The 26,280-nt window shown below is 38.8% G+C and overlaps 1 protein-coding gene across 7 annotated transcripts in view; it reads left to right on the top strand.

Annotated features, from left to right (window-relative positions):
- Positions 1–25,988, top strand: part of ZC3H13 (zinc finger CCCH-type containing 13) — a 48,910-nt gene extending 22,922 nt beyond the window's left edge. For 6 of the 7 annotated variants that reach the window (XM_083815931.1, XM_083815929.1, XM_083815928.1 and 3 more), the window contains 14 exons: positions 22–182; positions 1,461–1,658; positions 3,017–3,190; positions 7,026–7,336; positions 8,323–8,787; positions 10,155–10,334; positions 12,556–13,099; positions 14,151–14,254; positions 14,590–15,603; positions 16,628–17,137; positions 20,322–20,477; positions 21,421–21,621; positions 24,734–24,897; positions 25,502–25,988. In XM_083815931.1, coding sequence (XP_083672057.1) covers positions 22–182; positions 1,461–1,658; positions 3,017–3,190; positions 7,026–7,336; positions 8,323–8,787; positions 10,155–10,334; positions 12,556–13,099; positions 14,151–14,254; positions 14,590–15,603; positions 16,628–17,137; positions 20,322–20,477; positions 21,421–21,621; positions 24,734–24,897; positions 25,502–25,672 — 4,353 coding nt within the window. In that variant the 3' untranslated portion in view covers positions 25,673–25,988. The remainder of the gene's footprint in view (positions 1–21; positions 183–1,460; positions 1,659–3,016; positions 3,191–7,025; positions 7,337–8,322; positions 8,788–10,154; positions 10,335–12,555; positions 13,100–14,150; positions 14,255–14,589; positions 15,604–16,627; positions 17,138–20,321; positions 20,478–21,420; positions 21,622–24,733; positions 24,898–25,501) is intronic. The other variant, XM_083815930.1, reaches the window with a different exon arrangement.
- Positions 25,989–26,280: the final 292 nt, after the last annotated feature.

Genomic DNA, 26,280 nt, shown 5'->3' with positions numbered 1-26,280 from the left:
TAATATATTCTTTTCCTCAAGATTTCTCCTGAGGTGGTAAGATCTAAATTGACACCGTCACCATCACCAAGAAAGTCTAGCAAGTCTCCAAAACGAAGATCTAGTCCCAAATCCTCTTCTTCAGCTAGTAGGAAAGAAAAGAAAGCATCTGCTGTATCTTCCCCACTTTTGGATCAGCAGAGGTCAGTACGTAGAGATGCGTCTTGGGAGAATGTGGGAGCAGAGAACCACATTGATTTTTATTACTGGGGCTTTCATAATTAATACAGTTTTTCATTTTCCTTGCTTTCAGAACTATTGATTTTTAACTTTAGGGAAAAGTCTCTAAATTATGCACCGTGAGTCATCTACTGTGGAAAATTGCTACATGCGCATAGTTGTCAGTTGACTGATTTCATGGTTTACAGCAGGCTTTTTCTCTTTGAATGTCCAGAGCGTCTGGGATGTGATGAGGAAATATAAATAAAGTGAGAGGCAGCTTTCTTTGAGATGCTGCAGCCTGCAAAACAGCTCATCTAGACTGAAGTGAGATGTTTAAAATGTGACCAACTTTACATTCTGTTGGTATTGGATGTTGCTGTTCAGGAAATAATGTTTGATTTTAAAGCCAGAGACTTTCTCAGACTTCAGGAGGAGAAAAGAAGGCGGGGGGGGAATGCAGGTGAGGGGAAAAAAACAGGACAAGATAAGATGTGTGAAAGCTCCAGGAAGGTCAGACTGGGCACCTTGCCACAAAAAGTCAGTCTCCAGAAACTAAGTTCTTGCTGGCTGCAGGAGCTTTCAAATGACTGATGCTTTTAGATAGGAAAGAAATTACTGGAACAGTATAAGCAGACACGTCTGTATTTGCAAAGCAAACAAAGCCTTTAAGAACAAACCAATGATTTTTGCTACAGGAGGATAGAGCATGGGGATAATATGCTACTGGCATATAGTATGTGGTAGCATCTAGTTTATAGGGTTTATGTCAGTGATAATTCATATGAAAAAAATGGTGTAAATTCCTTTGTAATGTGAAATACATACTGAAAAGTTTTATCCTGCATCAAGTAGTTAACTGTAAATATAAGAGATGAATGATTGAAGTCATTTTCTGTACTTGAGTGTTGCATTGCAGAATTGGGAGTCTAAACAGACAAGATACTCCAGAGTTCTGGTCTTGTGATATATGCAGTTCGTGCAAAGGCATTGTAACCTTGGAAAATAGTTCTGTCTGAATGGGAGCAGTTCCTGGTTTTGCTTCAGAAATAAAAGTTACAAATTGAAGAGCTCATTGTGAATTTTTACCACCTGCATTCACCCTTCAGTCAAGTTACTGAGCACTGCTTGCTAATGGAGTGGCAAATCCTATCCTAAAAGCTTCAAGGCCCTTTACATTATACTTTCCTGCCAACATTTGAGAAATCGTTATTTGAAGTAGTTGGAAGTCCTTCATTTTTTTCTTGTTAATTTATATCTAGGAGTTCTAAAAGTAACCAGAGTAAAAAGAAAGGTCCTCGTACCCCTAGTCCTCCTCCTCCAGTACAAGAGGAAACTCCGTTAGGAAAAAAACACAAAGAAAAACATAAAGGAAAAGAACGTTCAGAAGAAAAGACGAGGGAGGTGAAAGAGAGAGGCCGTGACTTTGAAAGGCACAAAGAGAAAAAAGAGAAGCAGAGGTAAGTTATGATGCATTATTAGCTTTTACCCTTAAAAACAAGGTTACATTAATGTTACCAAAACACAGAGTAATAAGGGATTTATACCTGCCTTGCCAAGACCCATTTCAGTACTCATTAAATATTTAAAAGCCTTATGTAGTTCGATAAACTATAACTAACGTATTAACAGGTTTAAGTTGCATAATAAGGTTTTCAAATGCCCTTTTGAAAGACTCATTATTTTTCAGGAAGTTGGATCTTCACCAATGAAACAATTCACTTGCCAGAGTCTTTATCAGAGTCATTTACTTGTCTGCTTCCCTGCTTTTCTGAAATCCTAGAGGACTAATATCTTTCTAAATTGGCAGTGGCACATTTAGACTTTCCCTGACCTTCTGTAGGTTAAAAAGTATTTCTGAAGTCAAAAGCTATTGCACTTCTAGAATTTCATCACTTACACATATGTGTGTGTGTGTGTGTATATATATATATATATATCTCAAATGCTGGACTTAGATGACTATTCCCATTATTTTCTGAAGCTTAGTTGTCCATTTAAGTCGTTAAATATAACACTTGCATTTTTAAGTTCTATATTCCCTTGATGGAAATAGGGTATGTATTCATAAGTGCATCTTTTGTAACTAGTATAGCAAAGACTAAGAGGTTGAAGACCAGTAAAAAAGTCTATTTTTAATCGATACAGTAAAAACACAGTAACTTGTTTAAAAATATTTTATTTCACTCATACTTGCCCACTCTGTTACTGGAAGGCCAAAAGCAGTAGAAAAAAAGTTCTAGGTGGTACTGAAAGGGTCAGGAGAGTAATTGGCCCGTGGTTGTACTATAATCAGGTATTGCTGTGGTGACTGCAACCTTTAATTTCAGTATTGGATTTTTGTTGACTTTTTTATAATAAAAAATAAGATGTAATGTCAATGCTTCATGATGTGAAATAGCTGAAGGTTCAGAGAGATTTTTAATTCATTTGAAATTGCAATTAATGTTAGAAAATGTCTGTGAACTTAAGGATTCTTGAATAAAATGTTAACAGAAATGTTTAATAGGGCAGTAAATGAGTCTCTATTAATAGGAATTTTGTTTCACCACTGCCTGAAATATCAGGTAAAAATATAAATGTATTTTGGTTTTACTGTCTTACAGTCATGTATTTTATGATCCAGTAATCAGGAAGAAATTTAGTATGTATCTTGCATTCCTTAGTTCTGCTAACTTTCAGGTAATCTCATGAAATTACAGATGGAACAAAACATTCTTTAAGAGTAGTTTTTGACCTTGTAAGCACAGGTTCATTCTTAGAAATGTACTGATGTCCTGTTATGCCTGTTGAGCAAACTGCTCTTTTTGTTTCCCAGAGATCCTTCTGAAGGCTCCCATAGGCAGAAGCGTTCTCCTAGTCCTGCAGATCATTCTGGCAGTAACTCCTCTCCTTCCAGAGAGTATTCACCACCCGCTGCAAGGCGACGACAAGCCTCCCGAGCCCCAGCAAAGTCAACCACTCACAAGCATAACTTTTCACCTTCTCGCAGGTAGGTGGTCAGTTGCAAAGACAGAACTTCCATTAATCTAATTTAGAAACCTCCTCTGTTGCTTTGCCTACTTGCGTGTGTTTGTCTGGGGGTATGTGTGCACCTCAAGAACTCAGAGGCTTCTTTACATGTATTGGTGTTGATATGTTTTTTTTTGGTTGTTGTTTTGTTTTCAGATATTATAGTTACCTGTCAGGTCAGGAACACAAGTCAATGTGCAAGTTTCTGTTCATCAGTTCCTCCCAGATGTTTTGGCTTGGGGTGGAGCTTCAGAAGTCTGATATGAGACATGCTCTTTCTGTGATCCTTTGGGAATTTTTTTTCCTCTTCCTCCTCTCCTTGCTTCTTAAAGATCACAAAATCTTTAAGAAAATTTTCAAAAATAACAAAAGCAAGTGTGTCTGACTTACGCAGAACAGTATGAGGACAGCTTCAGAGACCCTTCAGAGAAGATCTAGTCCCTGCTGGTTCTAGGGGCCTTAGAGAAAAACCTTTTGCCACTCTGGGAAAAGTTACTACTTAGTTTTAAAAAGAAAAGGAGAAAGCTTTGTACTGGGGGCTTAAAGAATCTGTAAGCTTAAGTTCAGAATGGTAGTGCTAAATATTGTAATTCTGTAATGGGAGGGGATGCGTACTTATTTTCTACACTTCTGTTGAGGAGGGTGGGGGAAGGACACCAGATGTCATATATATGCATTCTGATAGAACAAGAAAAAACGTCTGTTCAGCTGTCTCAGGAGTTGTAAGCAAGCTCTTGCTGCTGTGGTTACTCAGTTCAGATGGAACAATGTAGTATTATGTTAAGCTAGGCATCGTTGATGGACACATTCTCCAAATAAGATTGTTTGAAGAGAAGGTTGTAGAGCATCCGATTTCTCCTTGCAGCTGCCAGTAGTAAGGATACTGAAAACCACCTTAGCAGCATGTCTTTCCCCACTTTTTCTAGCCTACTCCAATGTTTTGCTTGTCGCTACTTGCAGGGAGGTTCTATGCAGACATACAAAGTGTTGTGGAAGGGAGCTAAGCAAGGAAGAAAAGTGCCTCTTGCCTTCTGCTAGAGGCAATGAAGCAGGTTTTGAAATGTTCTGTTTGTCTCCAAACAGTTCTTGATAGTCTTACGTGGAAGCAAATTTTAGTAACCCTAAGTCTGTTTCATATGCTGGGTTTAATGGTGAAAAGTAAACATAGTCTTTGTTTAAAGATGGTAAGTCATGAAATTAGATTTTGTCAGTTCTGGCTTTTACAGAGTTTCACTTTGAGTGCTTTGGAAGCTTTACTACTAAATCCAGGCTGTTTTGATTGTATGTGAGCATGTGTACAAATGCTCACAGACAATGAAAACAACATGGAGGCATGCAAGCTACTCGTTCTCTCAGGAATAATGAGTATTCTGCTTTCAGTGGTCAAATCTTCCCTTTTGTGATGGAAAGCTACAGCCAGCATAAATATGCAGTCATGGAAACAGAGAAATTTGAGTTTACTCTTTCCTGCTATCCTTGAGGAATGCCTACCTATAGGAGGTATAGGAGGAATGCCTCCTATATATAGGAGACTTTAAGGTTTTTTCTCTCTCCAGACAAAAGAAGTTGCACACAAACATCCTGGAGGTCAGACTGCACGTAGACATTCCAGGCATCCCTAAGATACAACAAGAGTGCATCAGCTGAACCCCATGCACTTTTACTTACACAGACAAGGAGATGCAAAATCTTAGTCTACTGTTGAGGACTACAAATAGTCTCTGGCATTGACCATCATAGTTGCATCTCAGTGGGATAGTTTCCAGGCCTGGCAATATCTGAGCATACAGGTTCACAGGCACTGTATGAATTAAATCAAAAAACAGATACAGCCTGTCTCAGCATGTCTCACTTAAGCATGTTATAAAGGCTGATTTTACTTATTTTTATCTCACCCCTTTCTTTCTGCCATTTTCCTACGTGTTTTTCTAATAGAACCAAAGTGGTTCTGTTCAAGTATTGTTTTCAGCTGTGCTGTAAAAATTTTGTTTGATTTCCCTCAGTTGACAAGTCTGAAGTTGAAGTGCCTCAAGGAAAAGTCACAGTGCATCCTTTAGTGGATATATCTGGTTCCATAATGGAATCCAGATGTAGAACCATCGCCTTTGCGAGACTGGTCCTGTGATAACCAACGTACTATTCCGTGGGGCTCTGAAGGCAATTTTCTTGAGTCACTGACATTGACTATAAGGAAGGATAAAACACTGATATTAATAGAAGATTCCCACCGTGATGTATTTTACCTAAAAAAAGACTTCCTTACAGAGTTCCTACCTCAGGTTGCCAGTGATTTCACGTAACGTTCTGTTCCCAGAGCTTTGCTCCTTGGAAGCTGAATCATTGCTCTGTGTTCTTGACATAAGGAGACTCTTTCTACCTGCACAATGTCTGGGTCTTTTAGAAAATGGCCTTAGCCATGAGATCTGCTGCTGAACAGCATTGATGTTTGTCCATTTAGGTCCTGGATAGCATCATGACATGCTGTAAGCCTGCTAATCTGAATCATTTCAGTGCTCCTTCTATTCATAGCCCAACTGACATCAGCTATCCTGCTGAGAAAAAATTCTTGACATTTGCAAAAGCCGCATTACATATATAGCTTTAACAACTGCTGGGCTATTATGGAATATTGCAGGAAGGTCCTGCCTTTGGTAAAGTAGTCCTTCCTTTGTGGGTCATCTGAAACTGAGGAATTCATCTGTACGATCTGGGTATTTGTTTGAAGTCACTGACACTGTATATGCATGCATATTCAAAAGCAGAAAGTAAATTACGTAAGTGATTTTTTTGAAAATGTGTTGTCTGTGTGTGGTTATTCTGACTCTGCTCTTCTCTTTGGAGTCTCTGAAATTTTGTGAAGTGGAAGGCAGTTGGGAATTAAGGGCAGCGCGTATTTCATGAGAAAAGACGCTTGCAAATTGCTTAGATGCTGATAAGGAACAAAAACTACTACTGAGCTCAAAGGCTTGAAGCATGTATATGTCCACGTTAGACTGTGCATGTGATAACTTATTATGAGGAAATCTGTTCACTGGTATGTAAATGATCTTTAGTTAATCTATGGGATTTCCAAGATGAGACACTTGGTATATGTTTTTTCTTATTCTGTTAGATGAGATCTCCCTGCTTGTGGAAACATTCGTGTTTGCTAAACTTTTAAGTAGATATCATAGAGTCATAGAATATCCTGAGTTGGAAGGGACCCATAAGGATCATTGAGTCCAATTCCTGGCACCACGGAGGTCTACCCAAAAGACATGCATGAGTTTATAGGATCCAGGACTAAATTGTTTAAAGGTTGTAATAAAAGGCAGAAATTAAAAATGCAAAAAAAAAATGCGCTGTTGTTCTCTGAAAAAAAAAAATTCTATTTAGGAGGAGAGGTGGATGCCCTTATGTAACACTATATAAAAGCTATCTGTCTAACTTTATCATGAAGATCAAAAAGTAGCATATATTGAAGAAAACAATTGTACTTGGTTCGTGGGGTGGGAGAGACCACATTTTTGCTGACTCTTCTCTCTCTTCCCCTGGGAAAGCAGTCTGATATATATAATGCAGTATATGTAACGTAATTGTGATTTAAAAACTTGTTCTAGGATATTAAGTAAACTATTACCATTTAGAGATAAGTATACGTTGAAATATATGAGGGAAGATTAGCTGGATGTTACAGACATAGCACTTGTTTTCAACAGACAGAGGATAGAGAATGCACAAATTATTTTAATCCCTCTGTTTTGTGTAGGGTATAGTAATTTAACTTTTTCAAATCAAGTTATTTCATGTGTGGCTATTCTAATTCTTCCTTGCAGGTCTGCCTCTCCATCAGGTCAGCATCATTCTCCCATATCCTCTAGGCATCACTCCTCTTCATCGCAGTCGGGTTCCTCTGTTCAAAGACATTCTCCTTCCCCACACCGCAAAAGAACTCCTTCTCCCTCCTATCAAAGGACAGCTTCCCCGCCTGCAAGGCGGTCATCTTCCCCCTACCCCCCACGCTCTTCCTCTTCTCCTCAGAGGAAGCGAAGCCCTTCAAGGCACCGATCTCCTGGAAGAGAAAAGGGAAGGCACGATCGTGATCGGACTTCACAGTCTCATGATAGGCGCCACGAAAGGCGGGATGGTATGAATAAAAATAGCATTTCCAACAGATGTTTGTTTGCAGATTGCGTTTTGAACAAGATTTTCAGTTCGTGGCACGATCTGCACCTATCCCAGTGGCCAGGTGGTAAAGAAAGCACTGGCAGAAATCTGTATAATTCTTGCTGTGTTTGTGGTGCTGTTTTTGGGGACTGTGCAAGGGCATTGATCCTGATAGGACTGCTTAGGTAGGCTCAGCTGGTTCAAGAGATCCTGTAAGCATCTGTTTAGATATTTTATGTGTAATGCAGTGGTCGTTTCTGTAGGTAAGTGATCTTCTCTTTGTACGAGGCTTATGCTAGCAGATCTGATGCTATTCCAGTCATCACTGATTGCTTTGTCCATTGTCTTTTTCACTGACATTAAGTGAGGTGTGTACAAAGAATCAATCCCTCTGGAAATCTTTAAAGTTGGTTGAGCAATCTGTGATGGTCAAACATGCCATTTCTCTAAATAGACAGATTATAAAGAGTACGTATGTCAGCTTTTTTTAGACTGACTGTAAACTCACTTTCCTGTAGCAGTAATATTGTAAATAAATAATTTTAAAAAATGATTTTATCAGGGCAAAGAGGTCTTAAAAGCAAGTGATCTAATTATAGCACAGATTTATTGAAAGTGTCTGGAGAAAAAAAAAGGAACCTATGATTGTAGGAAAAGTGATCTTACCTTTAAATTACTGAAGTGTGCTTGCTTTCTAATGTCTTTGAAATTTATTTTTACTATACTTATTCCCCCTTTGAACAGGTAAATATTTGTAAAGCTCAAATTCAGAAAAAGATGTTTAAAGCTTACTGAAATATATAGGTGGATACCCAGAACGATCTTATCCTTCTTACACGCAAAATTTAAATTAATATGTATATCAGAAGTATATTTTGACTGTATTATTTTAGTGCTATTCATCCTCTAAATTTTTGCTTGCTTTGATTAAGCTTGGTATATAACACTCCTTTAAACATTTCACAGAAACTAGAGGGAAAAGGGAAAAAGAAAGAGACACAAGAGACGATCGTGATTATGACCAGGAGCAGAGTACCTCCAGGGATCATAGAGATGACAGAGAATCTCGTGATGGAAGAGATCGGAGGGAGACGAGAGATACCAGAGATCGGAGGGAGACGAGGGAATCCAGAGACACTCGAGACTCCAGAGATGCAAGGGATTATAGCAGAGATAACAAAGATAGTCGTGATCAAAGAGACTCACGTTCCACCCGAGATTCTCATGACTACAGAGACAGAGAAAGTCGGGATGCCCATAAAAAGGATGACCAGTATCAGGAGGACTCACGCAGCTATGGAAGATCCCATGGCAGAGAGGAGAGCTCTCGTGCCGAAACAAGGAATGACTCCCGAAGTGACTCTAGAAATGACAGCAGAAGTGATCGAACGGGCCGAAGTCGAGGTAGAGGTCCAGAGTTATCTGACAAAGGTATTACATGATTTTGAAACAAAATACATAAATAGTAAGTGTCCTTATTATTGGAGATTGAACACTGACATTTGTATTACCTTGTTTGGTGTTACATGTGGAAATGCTGCCAAATAGGAGTGTTTAGGAGCGGCTGAGGGAACTGGGGTTGTTTAGTCTGGAGAAGAGGAGGCTCAGGGGAGACCTCATTGCTCTCTGCAGCTACCTGAAAGGAAGGTGTGGGGAGCTGGGGGTCGGCCTCTTCTCGCAGGTAACCAGTGATAGGACTAGAGGGAATGGCCTCAAGTTGCGCCAGGGGAGGTTCAGGGTGGAAATGTGGAGACATTTCTTCTCAGAAAGAGCAGTCAGGCACTGGGACGGGTTGCCCAGGGAGGTGGTGGAGTCACCGTCCCTGGGGGTGTTCAAGGAGAGGTTGGACGCGGTGCTTAGGGACATGGTTTAGTGGGTGGCACTGGTGGTAGGGGAATGGTTGGACCAGATGATCATGGAGGTCTTTTCCAACCTTAATGATTCTATGGTTCTGTGATTCTATAGTTCATGCTTTTAAGTTATGTTTAATTCTGTTGTCATTAAATCAGAACAGTTGCTTAAAATTATAGCACTTCTGCATTCTCTGGTTAAGGCGGCATAACACCACTCTCCTGCCATACCATTTTAAAACAAACTTGAAGCCCTGCACCACTCTTAATGTTTCTGCAACCCAGCCCTAGGTTTTCCCATGGGCCACAAACACAGGAGGCTTATGTGTAGTGCAGGATTAGTAGGAGGCAGCATGTCTCAAAGTACTGGGTAGCAATTTTTTGTTTTCTCAAATGCAGCTGTGTAGGCACTTGAAAACCATCTTTCACCCTCTCCACCCTTCTTGATTGACCAAAAATGCAATTTAAACCTTTGGCAGTATTTTTGAAAGTTTGATGCACTTTGTACAACAGCTTCACTTACCACCTTTTACCTCTCTAATAAATGGCATTTAAACTTTTTGCAATAAGAATGTGCCATACAATTTTTACAGGAAAAATTATCTTATTCTCCTGCTGCCAAGTCTGTAAGTTTACATCATACTCGGAACAAATATGAACTGACTTTTTGACTGTTTTATTTCCTAGTCAGGAGACCTCATGTTATGGCTAGGGGAGTGTGATGTAGGAAATTTTGAGTCTGCAGTTGGAAAATAATAACTTTGCAATTAAAACTTGTCAAATTTGAGAGGTTTTGGTTAAGTAGAGTTTACCAGTGCAATTTTTTATTTCCATGAACAGTTAATTCAAGTTTGTTAAAAAGTCACTGCTTTAATTAGGTGTTATAAAACATCACTGGATTTCCTAACATGTGGGAACTCATCTTTTATCTCGATACATCACTATTAGGAAGTCGGACTAGAAGCTCCCAGGTGGATGGTCACAGCAGTAGTGGAAACTACCATGATAGTTGGGAATCGAGGAGTAGCTACCCTGATCGAGATCGCTATGATAGTCGAGACCAAGCAAGAGATTCCTCCTTCGAAAGAAGACATAGTGAACGGGACAGGCGTGACAACAGAGAAAGAGGTATTTTAATGTATATTTTTACACACACGTATATATGTAGTTTAAAGTATATGTATGAATGTGTTTCTCTCTCATTCCTTCCCACTACTAATTCATAAATAACTGCACACTGATGCTAGTCCTATCCTTGATGTAAGTTAACTTTGTTAGTACAGGTAGCCAGTACAGATAGCAGTGATCATGGAAAGCGTATGCAAGACTGTTCTTTTAGTCATAGTGTGTAAGATGTCAAACTTTTGCACCTGAAAGAGTTTGCTGTTGTCTCTGAGGAACTTACTGCCAACTGCCACTATGGAGAATAATTGTATTGCTCACCAATCAAGACAATAGGAGGAATCAAGCAAATAAAAATAGTCCTAAAAATAGGAAGTGAAAGGATAAGCTGTGGAGAATGAATACAAAACTAAAATGATTTTTTTCCTGTCTTAAGAAGAGAGTTTTGGAAGGGAAAGGTGTGTTGCAGCTGTTGTTCACCTTCAGTTTTTCAGAGGAATGTTTTGTATGCTACTTTGTGAAATGTTTTTTGGCTCACTGAAATGTCTGTTGTCACCTGTTCTTGTGAAAGGTTTTGCTTTAGATTCTCTCATATCTTCAAGGCACAATTTCAATAAACCCAATCTCCAGACTTCCTTTTTCTTGTCAGCTGAAAAACCCTGCAGTCTGAATGTGTCCTGGAAGGTTGGCTCTTGCAGACTAGCTTTTGCCTCTTCCACCTCCAAACCTCCCGTAAATGCTAAATACCTTATTATGTAATTTGTACTTTCCATATCATACTAAGTTTTTGATTTTAAAAAACCGACAACTTGGAAGTAAAAAAATGTTATCATAACAAAGTCGTGTAAGAAGTGTTGACGATCCATGTTCAGTTGTCTAATACACTTACAGGCATCTTAATTCATGCAAGAGTTGCGTGTAGATGTTTTGTCACCCAAAACTGACACAATAAACAGGTGTTACAGAACTTTTGTATAAAACCTACTACTTGGTATGCACAATAAATCATATTATAAAGTTACAGGCACCATTAAAAGAAGATGAAACCTATTCATGGAACCATTTGCTTGGTCTGATAATTTAAATCTGTAAAAAAAAGAAGTGTTACATCTATGACAGAAACGTTACTCGAGTTTGCTTTTAATTTTACCTGGTAGCAGGGGAGCACTAAGTCATTGTTAATTCACTCAGAGATTAAAATTGATTAAACTAATGGAAATGCATGTTTTATTGACTTAGTCCTCTTCAAGCTCTGTCTGCTTGTCCCTGGTGGGCATGGTCTCAATTTACAAGGCAGTACACTCAGCATCAGAGTAATGGACCTAAAAATACCAACATCTATTCATGCAGTTCTTGTTCTTTTGTATAATGCTTTGAATATATTTTGTGAAAGTAGTTTTACTGGTCTGTTCCTGTTCAAATGCTACAAATGTTAGCATAAAAATTGTTATAAAGTAGTCAAAATTTATGTAAATATTCCAAAAATAACAGAGTGCAGCCAAATTTAGCATTAAGTCTGTGGAGAATAAATGCCCTTAGATAAACTGTCTTCACTATCTTTCTGGATCAGTTGTTTTCTGTATGAATATCATTTTCTCCATGACCCTAGCCCACTGTCTGAACACTGAAAAACTCTTCTTATGTGAATGCATATGAAAACTTACAGCAGTTATGCTTCCTGTAGCTAATCCTCATCTCTCCCTTTCTCTTGGATTTGGTTGTGTATTTCTATGCAGGGATCTATTCTTCTTTGAGGAGATAGGCCAGTATTTCTTATAACACCTAGTAAAGTTACAGGCAAATAAACAATATGAGTTCTTAGGAACTTGTGACTCTTAATTTTTGGAAGTGAAATTTTCTTATGGAAGTCTTGATACTTGGTTTTCATATGTATGTCATTCTGAGCTTTCCAAGATCCTGTACTAGAATTTAATGATTCAGTAATACAATAGTAATGGCTAGGTTCTGAGGCAGTATAATTATCTTTTGAAGCCGTTCAGAAACGCCCAGTAGAAAATAAATTTTCGTAGTGACTTCTCTCTAAACGAAGGAAAGCTCGCTCCTGAAATACTGGAAAAATATTTCAGAACTACAGGGAGCTGTTTTTCAGTTGATTCAAACCTATAGCTAGATTGCCAAAACACCAAGTCATTGGTGTTTTATTAGTGTAGCGGAAGCAGTGTGTATCCCTTTAATATTTGGTAATCAAACTTGCTTCTCTTCACAGATCAGAGAGCAAGCTCACCAGTACGACATCAAGGACGAAGTGATGACCTCGAGCGGGATGAAAGACGAGAAGAGCGAAGGGTAGATCGCAGTGATGATAGGAGAGATGAAAGGGCCCGAGAGAGGGAGAGAGAAAGAGAGCGGGATCGAGAGAGGGAGAGAGAAAGAGACCGGGAACGGGAAAGGGAGAAGGAGAGGGAGTTGGAACGAGATCGTGCTCGGGAACGGGAGAGAGAGCGGGAGCGAGACAAAGACAGGGACCGTGAGCGCGATCGAGACAGGGACCATGACAGGGAAAGGGAACGAGAAAGAGAGAGAGAAAAGGAGCGAGAGAGGGAGAGGGAGGAGCGGGAAAGGGAGCGTGAGCGTGAGAGAGATCGAGAGCGGGAACGAGAAAGGGAGAGAGGTCGAGACAGAGATAAAGAAAGAGAGCGCCAGAGAGACTGGGATGACAAAGAAAAAGGAAGGGATGACCGCAGGGACAAGAGAGAAGATATCAGAGAAGAAAGAAGTTCAAGAGATGTCCATGAAGAACGAAAATCCAAGTGAGTGGATCTGACTGTTACTTCAATAACATCAATAAAAAACTCTCTTAATATTGATTTCAGTAAGATAGTAAGCAGGGGAGTATCATAAGGAAGGAGAAGATACCCTGTTTGTGCAGAGGTGTGATCTTGAAGCCTTGTCTCCCCTGCATCTGTGTGGCATATGCTGGTGGCCCCAAAATCAGTTTCTAGGCTGTGTAGTATGTTGGTGATGTTAGTCTGATGCTCTGCTAATGCAAAATCACGGAACTGCTAAAGTCTGCTTGTTTGGCCTTGGCTTTAATAATGCAGACATTCTTTGAAACCTAATAGGAGGCTGTGGTACCTTTCGAAGTCTCAAGAGTGTGATAGCAACTAACTAGGTCAGGGTTCACAACTTTGTTCATCAGATTTCTGTCGAACATACATTACCCTTTGCACTATTGAATTTTCAACACCAGAAGGCTACCAGTGAAGGCATCAACAATATCTCAAGTAAATGTGTGGTGCTTCTTTTGTTTTATCTGTACGGCACTGATTCTCTTTTTTTTTTTTTTCCATTTAGTACAATAAAATTCTCATTGTGACATCAGTAATGAGCAAATCAGTGTTGTCCTGAATGGCTGCTTTGCCTAGAGATAATTAGTAGCTTTTGTGTGAGAGAAGTATGGAATCCTATAAATCATCCAGTACAGAGTCTTCCCAGTCCCTCGTGGGGAGAAGTGAGCAAGCGTCTGGCTTAGCTGCCAGCTAGGGTCAACCCACTGCAAGGATCATTGCCATAGGAAAAAAGTGATCTTAATTGCCTTTTGTACTTTTTTGTTTAAAAAATAAAAAATAGCTGTCCTAAGTGTTTAAGTTTTAGTTTTAAGGTATCATATATATACCACAAGACAAATACTTTTGGAAGTTTTGAAATAACAACTTAGAAAACTACGAAACTTCCTAGCATCCTTAGATCTTCTCTATGAGGTGTTTACACTTGAGGGATTGTATTGATGATAAACTCAATTACTGAAGGTTTTCTTCAAAGAATCCTCAAGAAATTTGCCTACAAACGTTTGTTCCACAGGAAGCGTCACAGAAATGAAAGCAGCCCAAGTCCTCGTCAGTCACCCAAACGTCGCCGTGAGCACTCTCCTGATAGTGATGCTTACAACAGTGGAGATGATAAAAGTAAGTAGGAGTGGGCTCTCTCTGCTGCAGGCAGGATCCAGCTTATCCTCTGCCTATGGAAAATAATCTCCAATCTTAAATAGAAGAAAACATGGAGAGAGTTTTTAAGGGTCCTCTTCCCCTTTCTTATCTGTTAAGGTATATGTTTACCAAAATGGTAGTAGTCTGCTGCTGCTGCAGCAGTTTTAAAAACCAAAAAACACAAACAAAACTTTCGTGTAACTGAAATGATGGATTTTTGTTTTGATTGATACTTCTTAGCATGCAAAGATACCAAATGTTCACCTTTTCTCCTTTCTAAACAATACAAGTGCATTGTTTTTCCCATTTTGTAGATGAAAAGCACAGACTTCTGAGCCAGGTTGTGCGACCACAGGAATCCCGGTCATTGAGCCCCTCTCATGCTGCAGAAGATAGGCAGAGTCGCTGGAAAGAAGAAGAGCGAAAATCAGACAGAAAGGAAAGTTCCCGGCGTTATGAAGAACCAGAGTTTAAAGAGAGAATTTCTTCAGCAGATAAGCAAAGAGAGCAACCAGATGCTTCAGAAAGCTCCCGGTCTAGGATTCAGGAAAATCTTGGACACCGTCCCTCTGAAGAAAGAGATGCTTCTGATAGAATGCATGATGACAGCAAGAAAAAGTCTAAAATACAGAAAAAGGCCACAAAGAAAAAGAAAGATGATGACAGCGGGGTGGAAAGGTATGCTAATGAATCAACGACCGAGGAAAGCCAGGTCTTTTCACCCAAGAAAGGTCAAAAAAAGAAGAACATAGAGAAAAAACGGAAGAGGTCCAAGGGTGATTCTGAGGTTTCTGATGAAGAAATTGTTCCACATCATAAAAAGAAGAAAGGCCCAAGAACCCCACCTGTCACAAAAGAAGAATTGGTTGAAGCACCACCTGAGAAAACTGTGGCAGAAGTCCCCCCAAAAAGAGAAGAGACAACATTTAGTGACTGGTCAGATGAAGACGTTCCTGAACGTGGTGACATCGTTGTTCCAGAAAGAAGCACTGAGGACTCCCATAGAAAAAGTCATAGAACGAGGGGAGAAAAGGTGGAAGCCCCTCATGTTACTATAGATGATGGACCACATCGTAAACCCGTGGATCAGAAGCGCAGCAGCAGTCTCGGTAGCAATCGGAGCCATGCCTCAAGCCGACTTCGATCCCCTTCCAATGAGTCAGCTCATCGCAGTGGCGATGACCAGACCGGACGGAAGAGGATCCTGCACAGTACCTCTAGGGACAGGGACAGGGACAGAGAGAAGAAAAGCTTAGAAATCACTGGGGAACGAAAGTCCAGGATTGACCAGTTGAAAAGAGGGGAGCCCAGTCGCAGCACGTCTTCAGGTAATAAGATACGTTTTAGCGAGACTGACTTACCACTCTTTATGAAAGTGCAAAGGTACAAATCTCAAATCATTCTTGCATGGCTATATACTCTTTTAATTTTTAATTAGTGTGAAGGGAGAGGGAGGTTCTATGCAATTCATAGTAAAACTAGAGGGAATTAAGATTCCTGGAAGTGTTACCATACTTGAAAAGTTGATCCTCAGTGGGCATGATGATTACCACTTTGTTTACACCAAAATATTCAGCCGGCTTTAGCAGTTCATGCTGTCTAGAGGATAAAGCAATTTGTAGAACAAATGAACCTGAAAGAAAGAGAAAGTCCTTGTGCTAACAGACCATTGAGCCAGTTTTATATAAATAATGTTTTCAAATTTGCTATTAACATTCATTTTGATATGGAAATACTGAAATCTAGGCAAAATTAAAATGCCCTTTGTGGGGGAGAGAGATCCGTTATGATCTCAGGAGCTTTTTTAGCTGAGGGAAATCTGTTATGGTTCTTGTTAGGCATGCTCTTGATACATATGGAAATCATCTTTGCTGCAAATCAAAGTAATCACAACGAACTTGTTTTATTTCTGTAGTTCCTATAAAGAAATGGCTAAAATATTTGCTTAAAATACATACACCATCAATAGAAAAATATCTTTCTCTTAGAGCCATTTGGCTTTCTGTTCTTATCATGGTTACGTGCCTGAAATTATCTTTCTGAATTTATTATATGCCAGCTTTTCAAAAAAACATATTTTGAAAATAATTTTGAGATGATTCTTTTTAAAAATATCTATTTTATTGCTTAAATATGTGAGTAAATTATGCACGTTCAGTTAGACTTCTGTAATAGTTGAAGTAGCCACTAAAAATGTTTTTGGGGGAGTGGGAGAAATACCATTATTAATTCTAAGATGATGCTTTTCAGAAGTCCACTTTCATACCAGAATCTTTAAAACACTTTGGTGTAGGAAAATGGTATTAAGTTTATGAGCTGTAGTCATGCCTGTATTTAAAATATTTTATCCAGATCGTCAAGATTCAAGAAGCCACAGTTCAAGAAGAAGTTCTCCTGAATCAGACCGTCAGGTTCATTCCAGATCTGGGTCTTTTGACAGCCGGGAAAGGCTTCAGGAGCGAGATCGACATGACCATGATCGAGAGCGGGAGAGAGAGAGGAGAGAGGCAAGACAGAGAGAATGGGATCGAGATGTTGACAAAGACTGGCCAAGGAGCAGGGAACGAGAGAGACTCCGAGAACGGGAGAGAGAGAGGGAAAAGAGAAGGGAGCTGGACAGAGAGAGAGACAGACAACTACCTGATACTGCTGAAAGAGAGAGAGACAGAACTGTTGACATTTCCTCTCAAAAAGAATCAACAAAACACAGTGAAACAAAACTGGACAGAGATCATGAAAAAGAATTTGACGGTCTTTGTCGGGATTCTGCAGCTTCGGAGAAGGAAAGACCAGACAAAGATTTAGGACCTTTACAAGGTTTTGAAGATGGAAATGAGGCTGAAAAGGTGGAGAGTCTAGAAGGTGAGATATTCTGGGAAAGAACCTTCACCGTCAAGTATTTTATTCTTTCCTTTTAGTACAATGCTGAACTGTATTAGAACACTTCGCTACTGAAAGGTGTATTGGCCCCAGCTTCTCTACTGTGGAAGCAGGACGAGGGAGAATTCTGGCAAGCATCTTCTTAATGTTAATTGTGTGAATGTTAGTGTTTCATTTCTAAAGTCTTGAGTCAAAGAGGCAGTATGATATGCCTCATAAATGATATAATTTTGCCAAGGTGTAACATTTCTGCATAGGCACTTTGCTGAAACACCAAAGGTTTGATTGCCCTGTTAAACCGTTATAAGATATATTTTTTAGTTAGGAAGTCACAGGTAATGAATGAAAAAAATGAGGGTTGACTTGCTGCTGTTCTTTGGGATTTTTTCTGCAGAGCCCAATTATCATAGAAATGATAGTCTGATTAGTAGATGAAACATATGTATGGCTTGGCACAACAGTCCAAAAATTACTTTTCTGAAGTAATCTTATTAAATGTAGCTTCAATTTGCCGGCCATAATGGTACTGGGGAAACACGCTTAGGATTAATAAATAAAGGGGCAAATGCTGACAAATTCACATAGCTTGAGCTTTGCTAGAAGAGCGAGCTTGGGAAGTACATCTAACCTTTATAAAAATGCAAAAAGCAAAAATCTAAACCAGAGTAAGTGGTGTAAGTTATGGTTATGTTCAGTAAGTAGGGGTTTTTTTTGGTGATCGTAGTGTTGTATCCTCTAATAAGAAGGAAGGTGATGTGTAGGATTTGGAATCTGGGGTGTTTGGGATAGTAAAGCCTGAAGTCCGTAGTCTTCAGAAACAAATTAAGCTTTTGTGGCTTTCCGTAAGATACCAGCACATTGTCTCATCATATCTGCATGCTTAAAAAGAATTATCTTATTGTGGATACTTGTTCATTTGGGCGGTCCGGAGAGGATGAGGAGGGCTGTTTTATTACCTACGATATCTCTTACCTGATTGCTCACAAAATGGTCATTACGGTTGACTGGTACAATTGAGAAAATTCCATCTAAGGAGATTATCTGTGGAGTGGAAACATTTGTCAGAGAGAATATTTGGAGCAAGCCTGGGGAAAGTCTGCTCTATCTCGGTACAATGGACAGAATTCATCCATTTTTAAGGAAGAGGAGGGAACAGTGTAGTAAATCTGAGAGGTACAGCGTGGTAACTTCGAAAAAGAGTTGGTGAAAGGCTGTTCTTAGGTTTATTTTCTGTTTCAGAGAGGGCCTGTAGCCAAACAGACTTTGAATATTAAATGCGTTCTTAGGTCTAGCCTTTCATCAGACTTCTTATAAGCGTCTTAATACATGTTCATTTGTGTATTTTTCAAAGGTTGTGTGTTGTCTGAAAATGATCGTGTGTTACGGTTTTGCTATGTTAGTCTAGGATTCTGTCTTTTTTTAGAAGAAAGGCCTTGTAAAATACTGGGTGACAATTTTAGTGAAGCATACTATAAATAGCATATTACTGATCTTCTAAGATGGTAGTGTACTTTATGCTGTTTCATTAATTTATTATTACTCCTGTTTATGTTCCTTCTTTTAGCTATGTTGTGTTAAATCAGAATTAATATAAAATGACATTTCTGCAAAAAAGCAATAAAGGTAGTGATAGTATAATTTAGAAATTATCAGCCTGATTTGAAATTCAAAATTGGGAAATTCAATCATTTTTGAATTATGTATTGAGAACTGTAGATTGTTATTTTTAATTGCTTCATACAGTAATTTTTAATGGTTCATCAGTGCCATCCGAGCATGCAGTCGCAGTGAGCTAGTGTACCTGCTAGGTCCGTGTGAAAGCAGAAAATGGATTGTACAGGCAGTCAGTATTTAAAATCACAAGATACAAAATGAAATCTAGTAGAGATTGCCATATTTTTCCTTTTAAAGATGATAGCAAACTAACTCAATAAAATTTCCAGATCTGGTGATGGTAAGGAGGTGTCTGGTATTTATTTGGATCAATGACTGCAGTACATTGTCTAACATAATGTGTGAGGATATAATTACTTAATTATGGTGATGTGTTGAACCTTAATGTGTTTGCTTCAGGAATAAGTTTAAATGATGCCCAAGATACTCGATGCTTCCTCCAAAGCACTGTCAGGTGGTCTGAGTAGTTAATTTACACTCTGCTAGCACGTCTTTTACTTGTCTTTTCAATGCTGATTTTTAGTTTAGTTGAGGTGACTTTTCTTTTCCTGCAGGTTTTACAAAGGCAAACGAAAAAAGGTGAGGGGATATCTTAACACAGAGGCAGTTTCTCTTCTGGATAGGGAAGATTGGAGAAAATAGATTAGTCATCCACAGGGAATGACCCCTGTAAATTGTGTCAATTTTGTACTGTGCAACTGATTGCGAGTACCTTGGTGGAGAATCCTAAGGAAGCCTGAATTTTGAGCAGCAGCGTTTGTGAATGCTTCAGTCAGGTTTTTCAGTGCTGGGGGTGAGAGAATACCTTCAGAGGTGCCTTTCATGAACTGCAAGCTGCTACATTTGAGTGTCTTGTGTTTGCTACATGTTTATGCATGTATCACAGTTATTTACATATAAAAATAGAATTCCTTGCTATACAAATAGAATTGTTTGATTCTATTTGTATGTGCATGTAGTATGTTGATGGACAGTGCAACAACTGAAGAAATTTGTCATAACGTTCTTCATGCTCTTCTGGTTTCCATGAAGAGTCAGAACCATGAGAATAGTTGCTTACTTCAGGATGTCTCACACCGTGTATTTTGGAGTTTTGTTACTTATTTGTCCTGTCTTTATATTCAGTCTTTAGACTGAATCCTGAGTTAGGATTCATGTGCAAAAGCATCTGGTAGAATCTGTGGTAGTGCTACATAACTATGTATTGGATCATCAACTTATATTTCTTCTGAATATGGCCTTCTACAAGCACTTTGAGTAATACTGCACAAAAAATAATTGACCAAGATGTGTGAAATTCGAACAGCCACTTTGTCGATGAGAGAAATAACTTTGTTTGCATCAGTGAATACCTTTTTTTCATTTTGAATATACACACCCCCAAAATTAACAAGCTTGTTTACTGACCCTGTTTTTTTGTCAGTCTGCTTGAAGCATGTTTGAAAAACAAGAATGATTGCTTTAAAGCTACAGTCTGTATCTGTGTCTGTAGGAGGAGAAGATGAAGCAAAGATTGATGATGTTCAGTCGCTGGGATCTGGTGCTGGAGAATACGAACCGATCAGTGATGACGAACTGGATGAAATTCTGGCAGGTGATGCTGAAAAGAGGGAGGATCAACAAGAGGATGAGAAGATGCCTGGTAAAAGTATAACAAAACCCCTTTATGTTTATTTGAATATAAAGATGAGATCAGTTTGCATGTAAAGCTACTTTGTTCCTTTTCAAAATGTATTGTAATGTACAGTAGTTCTGAATTCAGAGCACTGTTTTTGTGCTCCTCAGTATTTCTTATTTTTTCTGTAATGGGCGGGTGTGCCTGTGAAGTATAGAGGTAACTAAAAGTCCTGGAAACTTTGTTTTGAAGTAATATTTATTACATTGTTTATAGCTAGAAGCAGCAGCTTTGGTTTTATAAATGTTATAAATGAACGTAAATGATTACAAATTCTATCCCATTTGGAGCTTATCATTATTTGGAAATGATAATTTTAGGAATAGATTTCTGTCCTTGCTTGAACGCTTCCTAAATGCACTGGGAAACATGGAATCTTCTAGGTCACCTGGGCTATATGATCAGTGTTCATATTTTATGTAATAAATGTGTACGCACAGTTGTATGGTTATTCAATAACTAATATATGGCATTTCTTTGAAAACAGCAGCATCCAGAGTTGAATTACTAGCTTTTTAAGCATTTAATTTGGACCTATCATAGCACGTTATTGGTACTGTTACTTCTGTGAACGCCTAAGTGAGTGATCCATCCAAATCTGCTGGCTAAGCAGGCTCCGAGCAGCCTTTCACAAAGTGGTTACAATCAAAGTGAAACAGAATGTTTTTTATTTTAATCCAAGAAGCTTTATATTTTTTAAGAAACTATACGTACATACCTTTTTGCCACCAATCAAAGTGAGTTTGAATATTCTTATCTGAAGTGTCTAAAGAACTGTCTTTGAGAACTGCAGAACAATGTTCATCTAATACATGTTGCTTTTAGGAGACGGGGATGTCTACAGCATGTGAAATTAGTCAGCCGTGGTGTAGGGGGTGATGATGTGGTAACTCATTTTCTGTCAATGTTTTCGCAGATCCTGTGGATGTTATCGATGTTGATTGGTCCAGTCTTATGCCAAAGCAGCCAAAAGAACCACGGGAGGCTGGGGCTGCGCTCTTAAAATTCACACCAGGTGCCGTTATGTTGAGAGTTGGCATTTCCAAGCGATTGGCAGGACCAGAACTCTTCACCAAAATTAAAGAGACTTGCCAGAGAGTATTAGAAAAACCTAAAGGTAATTGTTTCTGCAGGGTTTAAACTGTCTTTTTGTTCTTAGTAAAGATACTAATGAAATGGGTGCTAGTTCATTATTCTAGGTTTCCAGGCCATAGAAAGCGTGCACTGAGCATTGTGTAAAAAATTCAGGAATCTAATACAGCTGTATATCAATCAGATTAGTGTTTTAATTCCAGCAGCGTTAGAGAGGTCTTAAATAACTGCCAAAACAACTTGTTTTTGTCATAGTGGAATATTCTTTTGTGAGACCATCTTGAATTAATGCCTGGCCTGGTGTGTTGGCAACATTTGGAGAGGTAATGATCTTCTGCAGTGAATCAGTAGTAACTGTGTGAGGGGAAAAATAGGATTTCTTATTTTCTCTGAAGATTCTCGTACTTGCTTTCTGAAGATCTTCTCCAGAATGCATAGGTAGGAGTTTTTGGTTCAGAATGAAGAACTCAGTGAAATTTGTGTATTGTGTAGTAGAAGTGAGAAATTAAATGAATAGTGTGCAGGTGTAGCATTTGGGTCAAAGTAAGTGGGCATGAGACATGCATGATGGATGGAATGGGCAATTCACAATTCACAGTGGTAGTCACTGCAGCTGTGTAGGGCTTTTGTGTGAGAGAGAGTACTGATTTTCTCTTTGGCATCCCAGGAACCAGCTGAGCTGCTTGCAAGAATTTACTTGGTAAAATTGTTACTTAGGTCTATGAAACATTTGCTCTCTATAAGATCCATATGCAGATTATTCCAGGATCTAAATATGATAAAAGTGTGCCTTATAAAAAACAGTTTCTGTAGAGTCCTTGGTTTTAGGGTATAGGTTTTTGTTTTAACTCTGTAAATTCTAGTTCTTGACGTGAAACCGTAGGATATCCTGAGTTGGAGGGCGCCCATAAAAGCCCATCAAGCCCAAACCATATTTCCAAGAGTGTTGTCCAAACACCCTGCAACAGTACTCTAATTCTTCAACACATTACACTTTGTGCAGTTGTCTTGTTAACCTTACAGTAAGATTGCTTTCAAACAGTAGAGAGGGGAAAAAATTAAGTAGCTGGTGTAATTGATACACTATCATATCTTCCTGAGTATGCAAACTGTCTGGCATAGTAAAGCTATGAACTGTGTCTTTCTCTGTTAAGCTTTAATTTTGCTGCATACTTCACCAGGAACTGCATTGCAGAATCCTCCTGGCTGTCTAATATATTGCCTGAAATAACCTCAGCAGTCTTTGCATGCTTCTCTAGAAATAACAAAGTCCAGGGGAGTGGTGATAGTAGGAGTCTCTGTAGCACTGTCTCTGGGTTGTCTCAAGTGTGCTCAGACGCAGGAGAACTTTGCTCTGGAGAGGAAGGAAGGCTGAATGCCTCCGTTAGTCTCTCCTTAGCGTGTGCAGTCTCTCACTTATCAAAGTTACTACATGTGGAAGTGCCAGTATGGTTTCAAGTGCATGCATTTTCTCTGTAATCTGCTGCTAGGTAAGATGATTCCTTGTATAGTGATGACACAGCCACAACGTGGGTATTCTAACGTAAGGCACAAATTTTGGTGCCCTGAAAAGTGAAGACATTGAGCTAGGCATTCAGTTTGTGTTACAGTGGAAATGTAGTGTTTTCACTCCGGATTTCTTCATGGTCATATGTCTTTGTTTCCCCATTTTATTCCTGATTCTGGTGTTCACTTTTTTGTTCTTATTTATGGATGAATAGTTCCTGGTAATACTCTGAAATGCAGAAAAAAAAGTGCTGGCTTGTTACTGGGATTTTTGTTTGTGTTCATTGTCTTTGGAAACAAGAATCTGTAGTATGTAATGGAATTGAGATTTGTATCTGGCTTTCCCTCATCTGTTGTATGCAGTTGAGGATGAGCATCAAACAGTATTTTGTTGTCAGATATGCTCAGCACCTGGCACCTAGGCAGATCCTACAAGCAGTTTCTGTTAGCTTTGAGGTGGCCTTTCTGTGTCTCACTTGTGGTGCTGGTTGTCTGTTGGGGTTGTCTTGGTAAGTTCAGTGCAGTTCTTTAACCTGTCATTGATATCTTCTAACTTTTTTTGTTTCTTTTCACCTTCTTTGAAAACTAATCTTGCTCAGCTCCATCACAACTTCAGTGGTTTAAAACAGTGTCCTTGCTCTCTCTTGGGTGCGTTCTGCCAAACTACAGTAGTAGTCTTTGCTTTTAGCTGCTAAATTTTCCCCAGATTTGCTGGTGTCTGCAGTTAGGCATTCGATTCTCTACTAAAAACCAAGTGCTTTATTAAATACAGAAGATTGGATTGGACTACTAACTGCATAACTTACTATATTTTTTTCAATCGTATTGTATCTTCTTATTTATTGTGAAAGGGTTATACGCCGATATACTGCAGTCCCGCCATATGCACTCTTTTGGTCTTTGTCAACATTTCATAGAAAAGATGTTACAGAACAAGTCTTGCCTCAGGAGCCATCTTGAAAAGCAACTTTGGTTAATGTGTTCTAGCTGCACACTTTCTTCTGATAAATGTATTAAAGGACTAGTGTTGCTGCTTTAAGTACTATTAGCTAATGGTTTAAGTGAGCCTAAAGGGAGGGAGTAGTTTATTAGCGTCTGTTGAGTTGTTCTCCTGGTTCACCCACCATGGATAAAAGAGTTATTGTGCATATTTCACTCCTACTTAGCTATACAAACCCTGTTTTAACACTGGTACAGTTATCCTATGCTTTGCAGGGAAGTACAACTTTAACCACCTTTTGTTAGCACTAGTAAACACCTTTCTTCATACATGTCTGGTCATAAATGGTATCCCCTCTTCTGCATCAGAGCTGTCACTTGATTTTTAGGCTTCTCGGTGATTGCTGTCTCAATATTGCTTTCCAGTGCTGGAGCTACATACAAGTGTACCCATACTTATATTCAGATGGTGATGAATTTGTTCTTTTTTCTACAAACTGCAATACCTTTTTTTTTTTTTTTCCTGAAAGCTTGGTATTGTTTAAAAGGCAGAAACACCAACAGTAGAACTTAAGGGAGTTGTTAAATCTCGTGCAGGATTGTTTTTAACTCCAGTAAATTCATATTGCTGTATATTATTGTTCCAAAATACCATGTATTTGTTGATCTTTGTAAATATCATTTCCTCGTAGATGCAGAAAACCTTTTTGAACATGAACTGGGGGCCTTGAACATGGCTGCACTTCTACGAAAAGAAGAGAGAGCGGGTCTGCTTAGTAATCTGGGTCCTTGCTGTAAAGCTCTGTGCTTTAGAAGGGATTCTGCAATTCGTAAGCAGCTAATGAAGAATGAAAAGGCAAGTTGTTCACTTACAGAGCTGGGTTAAAATGTGGAAACAGGCTCTACTGTGCAAAACATTTGTCTAGGGTGGTAATTTTAGTAGTAATTGTTTGTTCTGGAGCAGATCTAGAGCTTTAAATAATGGAGAACAGACTTACTGAAATATTGTAGGGTTTTTATGTTTCCATTAAGCTGGGAGATTAATCTAAGATGGAGACTTAAACTATTTCTTATTATGGCATTTAAATTCTGGAAACACTTTCTGCATTTAGAGAATACGTAATCAAAGTAATTGGTTAAAATACATTCTCAAGGATAATTGTTTAATAATTTTCCTGCTTAAGAGTCCATGTACTTTTATAAGAATTTTAAGATTCTATTCTTGCAAGTTAAAAGAACCTAGATACATCTCTTTTTAAAAAGAAGAGAGATACTTCAGCTATGTCTTACACTACAGTAGGTTTTGTATTCTTGCATGCTAATAGAAAAATCTTTAGTTCTTGAAGATTTGCTAGTGAATATGTATGATTAAACCTGTATTTATTGAGAATACTTGATGTTAATTTCTCAGCTTACATGTTAAAAGCCACTATTTTTGGTTTTTATTTTAATTTCAATAGGGTGCAACAAAACAAGCTTACACGAATCCTGCAGCCATGGACAGTGACTTGTTACGGTTGAGTCTACGGTTATTCAAACGCAAGACTGTGTGCCAAGCTCCTGGGCAAGAAAAGACAGAGGATAGTAAGATTCCACAACCAGCTATCCAGCAAGAAGTGTGTGTGTCTTAAAGCAAATGACCCACAGCAGTTCTTTCTAGCTCATATCCCGTTACCAGTGTTGGTACTGTTTAGAACTGGTTGTTTGGAAAACAGCTGTAGAAGATGGAAGGAAAGACTCTGTTTGTACACAGAAAGGAATTGGGGATTTTGGATGTGAATAAAAGTGGTAAAAAGTAGACTTCTGTGTGAAGTTCTCTGCAAGTTTTGTAATATGAATCTTACACTAACAAAAACCTGTTTTATGGTGCATCAAGTGTAATAATGTGAAGATGTCTGGTTTTAGCAGTTTATAACTCCAGCTGATATTAAAGTGAAGAAAACTGTCTGTGTATCTCTTTCCTTATTACGAATGGGTTTCTCCACCACCACCACAGACCCTTCACAGGCGTCTGGAATTTCCTAAGTGGCTTGCTTCCTGGGAGTTTGTCTACCTCTGCTTTTCAAATCCCTTTCCTTATTGCAGTAGTCTCTGGTGTGGATCTGGATTTGGACAAAGCTCTAGGTCTTTAGCATAGGTTTCCTCTGATAATTTCTGGATGTAAAAATCTAGTATGAGAGATGGAAAGAAAAACCTCCCAGGAATTGATTTCTGACCAGTTCTAGATGTCTGTATTTGT

This window comes from Anser anser (assembly GCF_964211835.1).
Source record: "Anser anser genome assembly, chromosome: 1".
In the NCBI taxonomy this organism is placed as follows: domain Eukaryota; kingdom Metazoa; phylum Chordata; class Aves; order Anseriformes; family Anatidae; genus Anser; species Anser anser.
The sequence above is the reverse complement of the archived record's forward strand: the minus strand, read 5'-3'. Positions and strand labels throughout refer to the sequence as shown.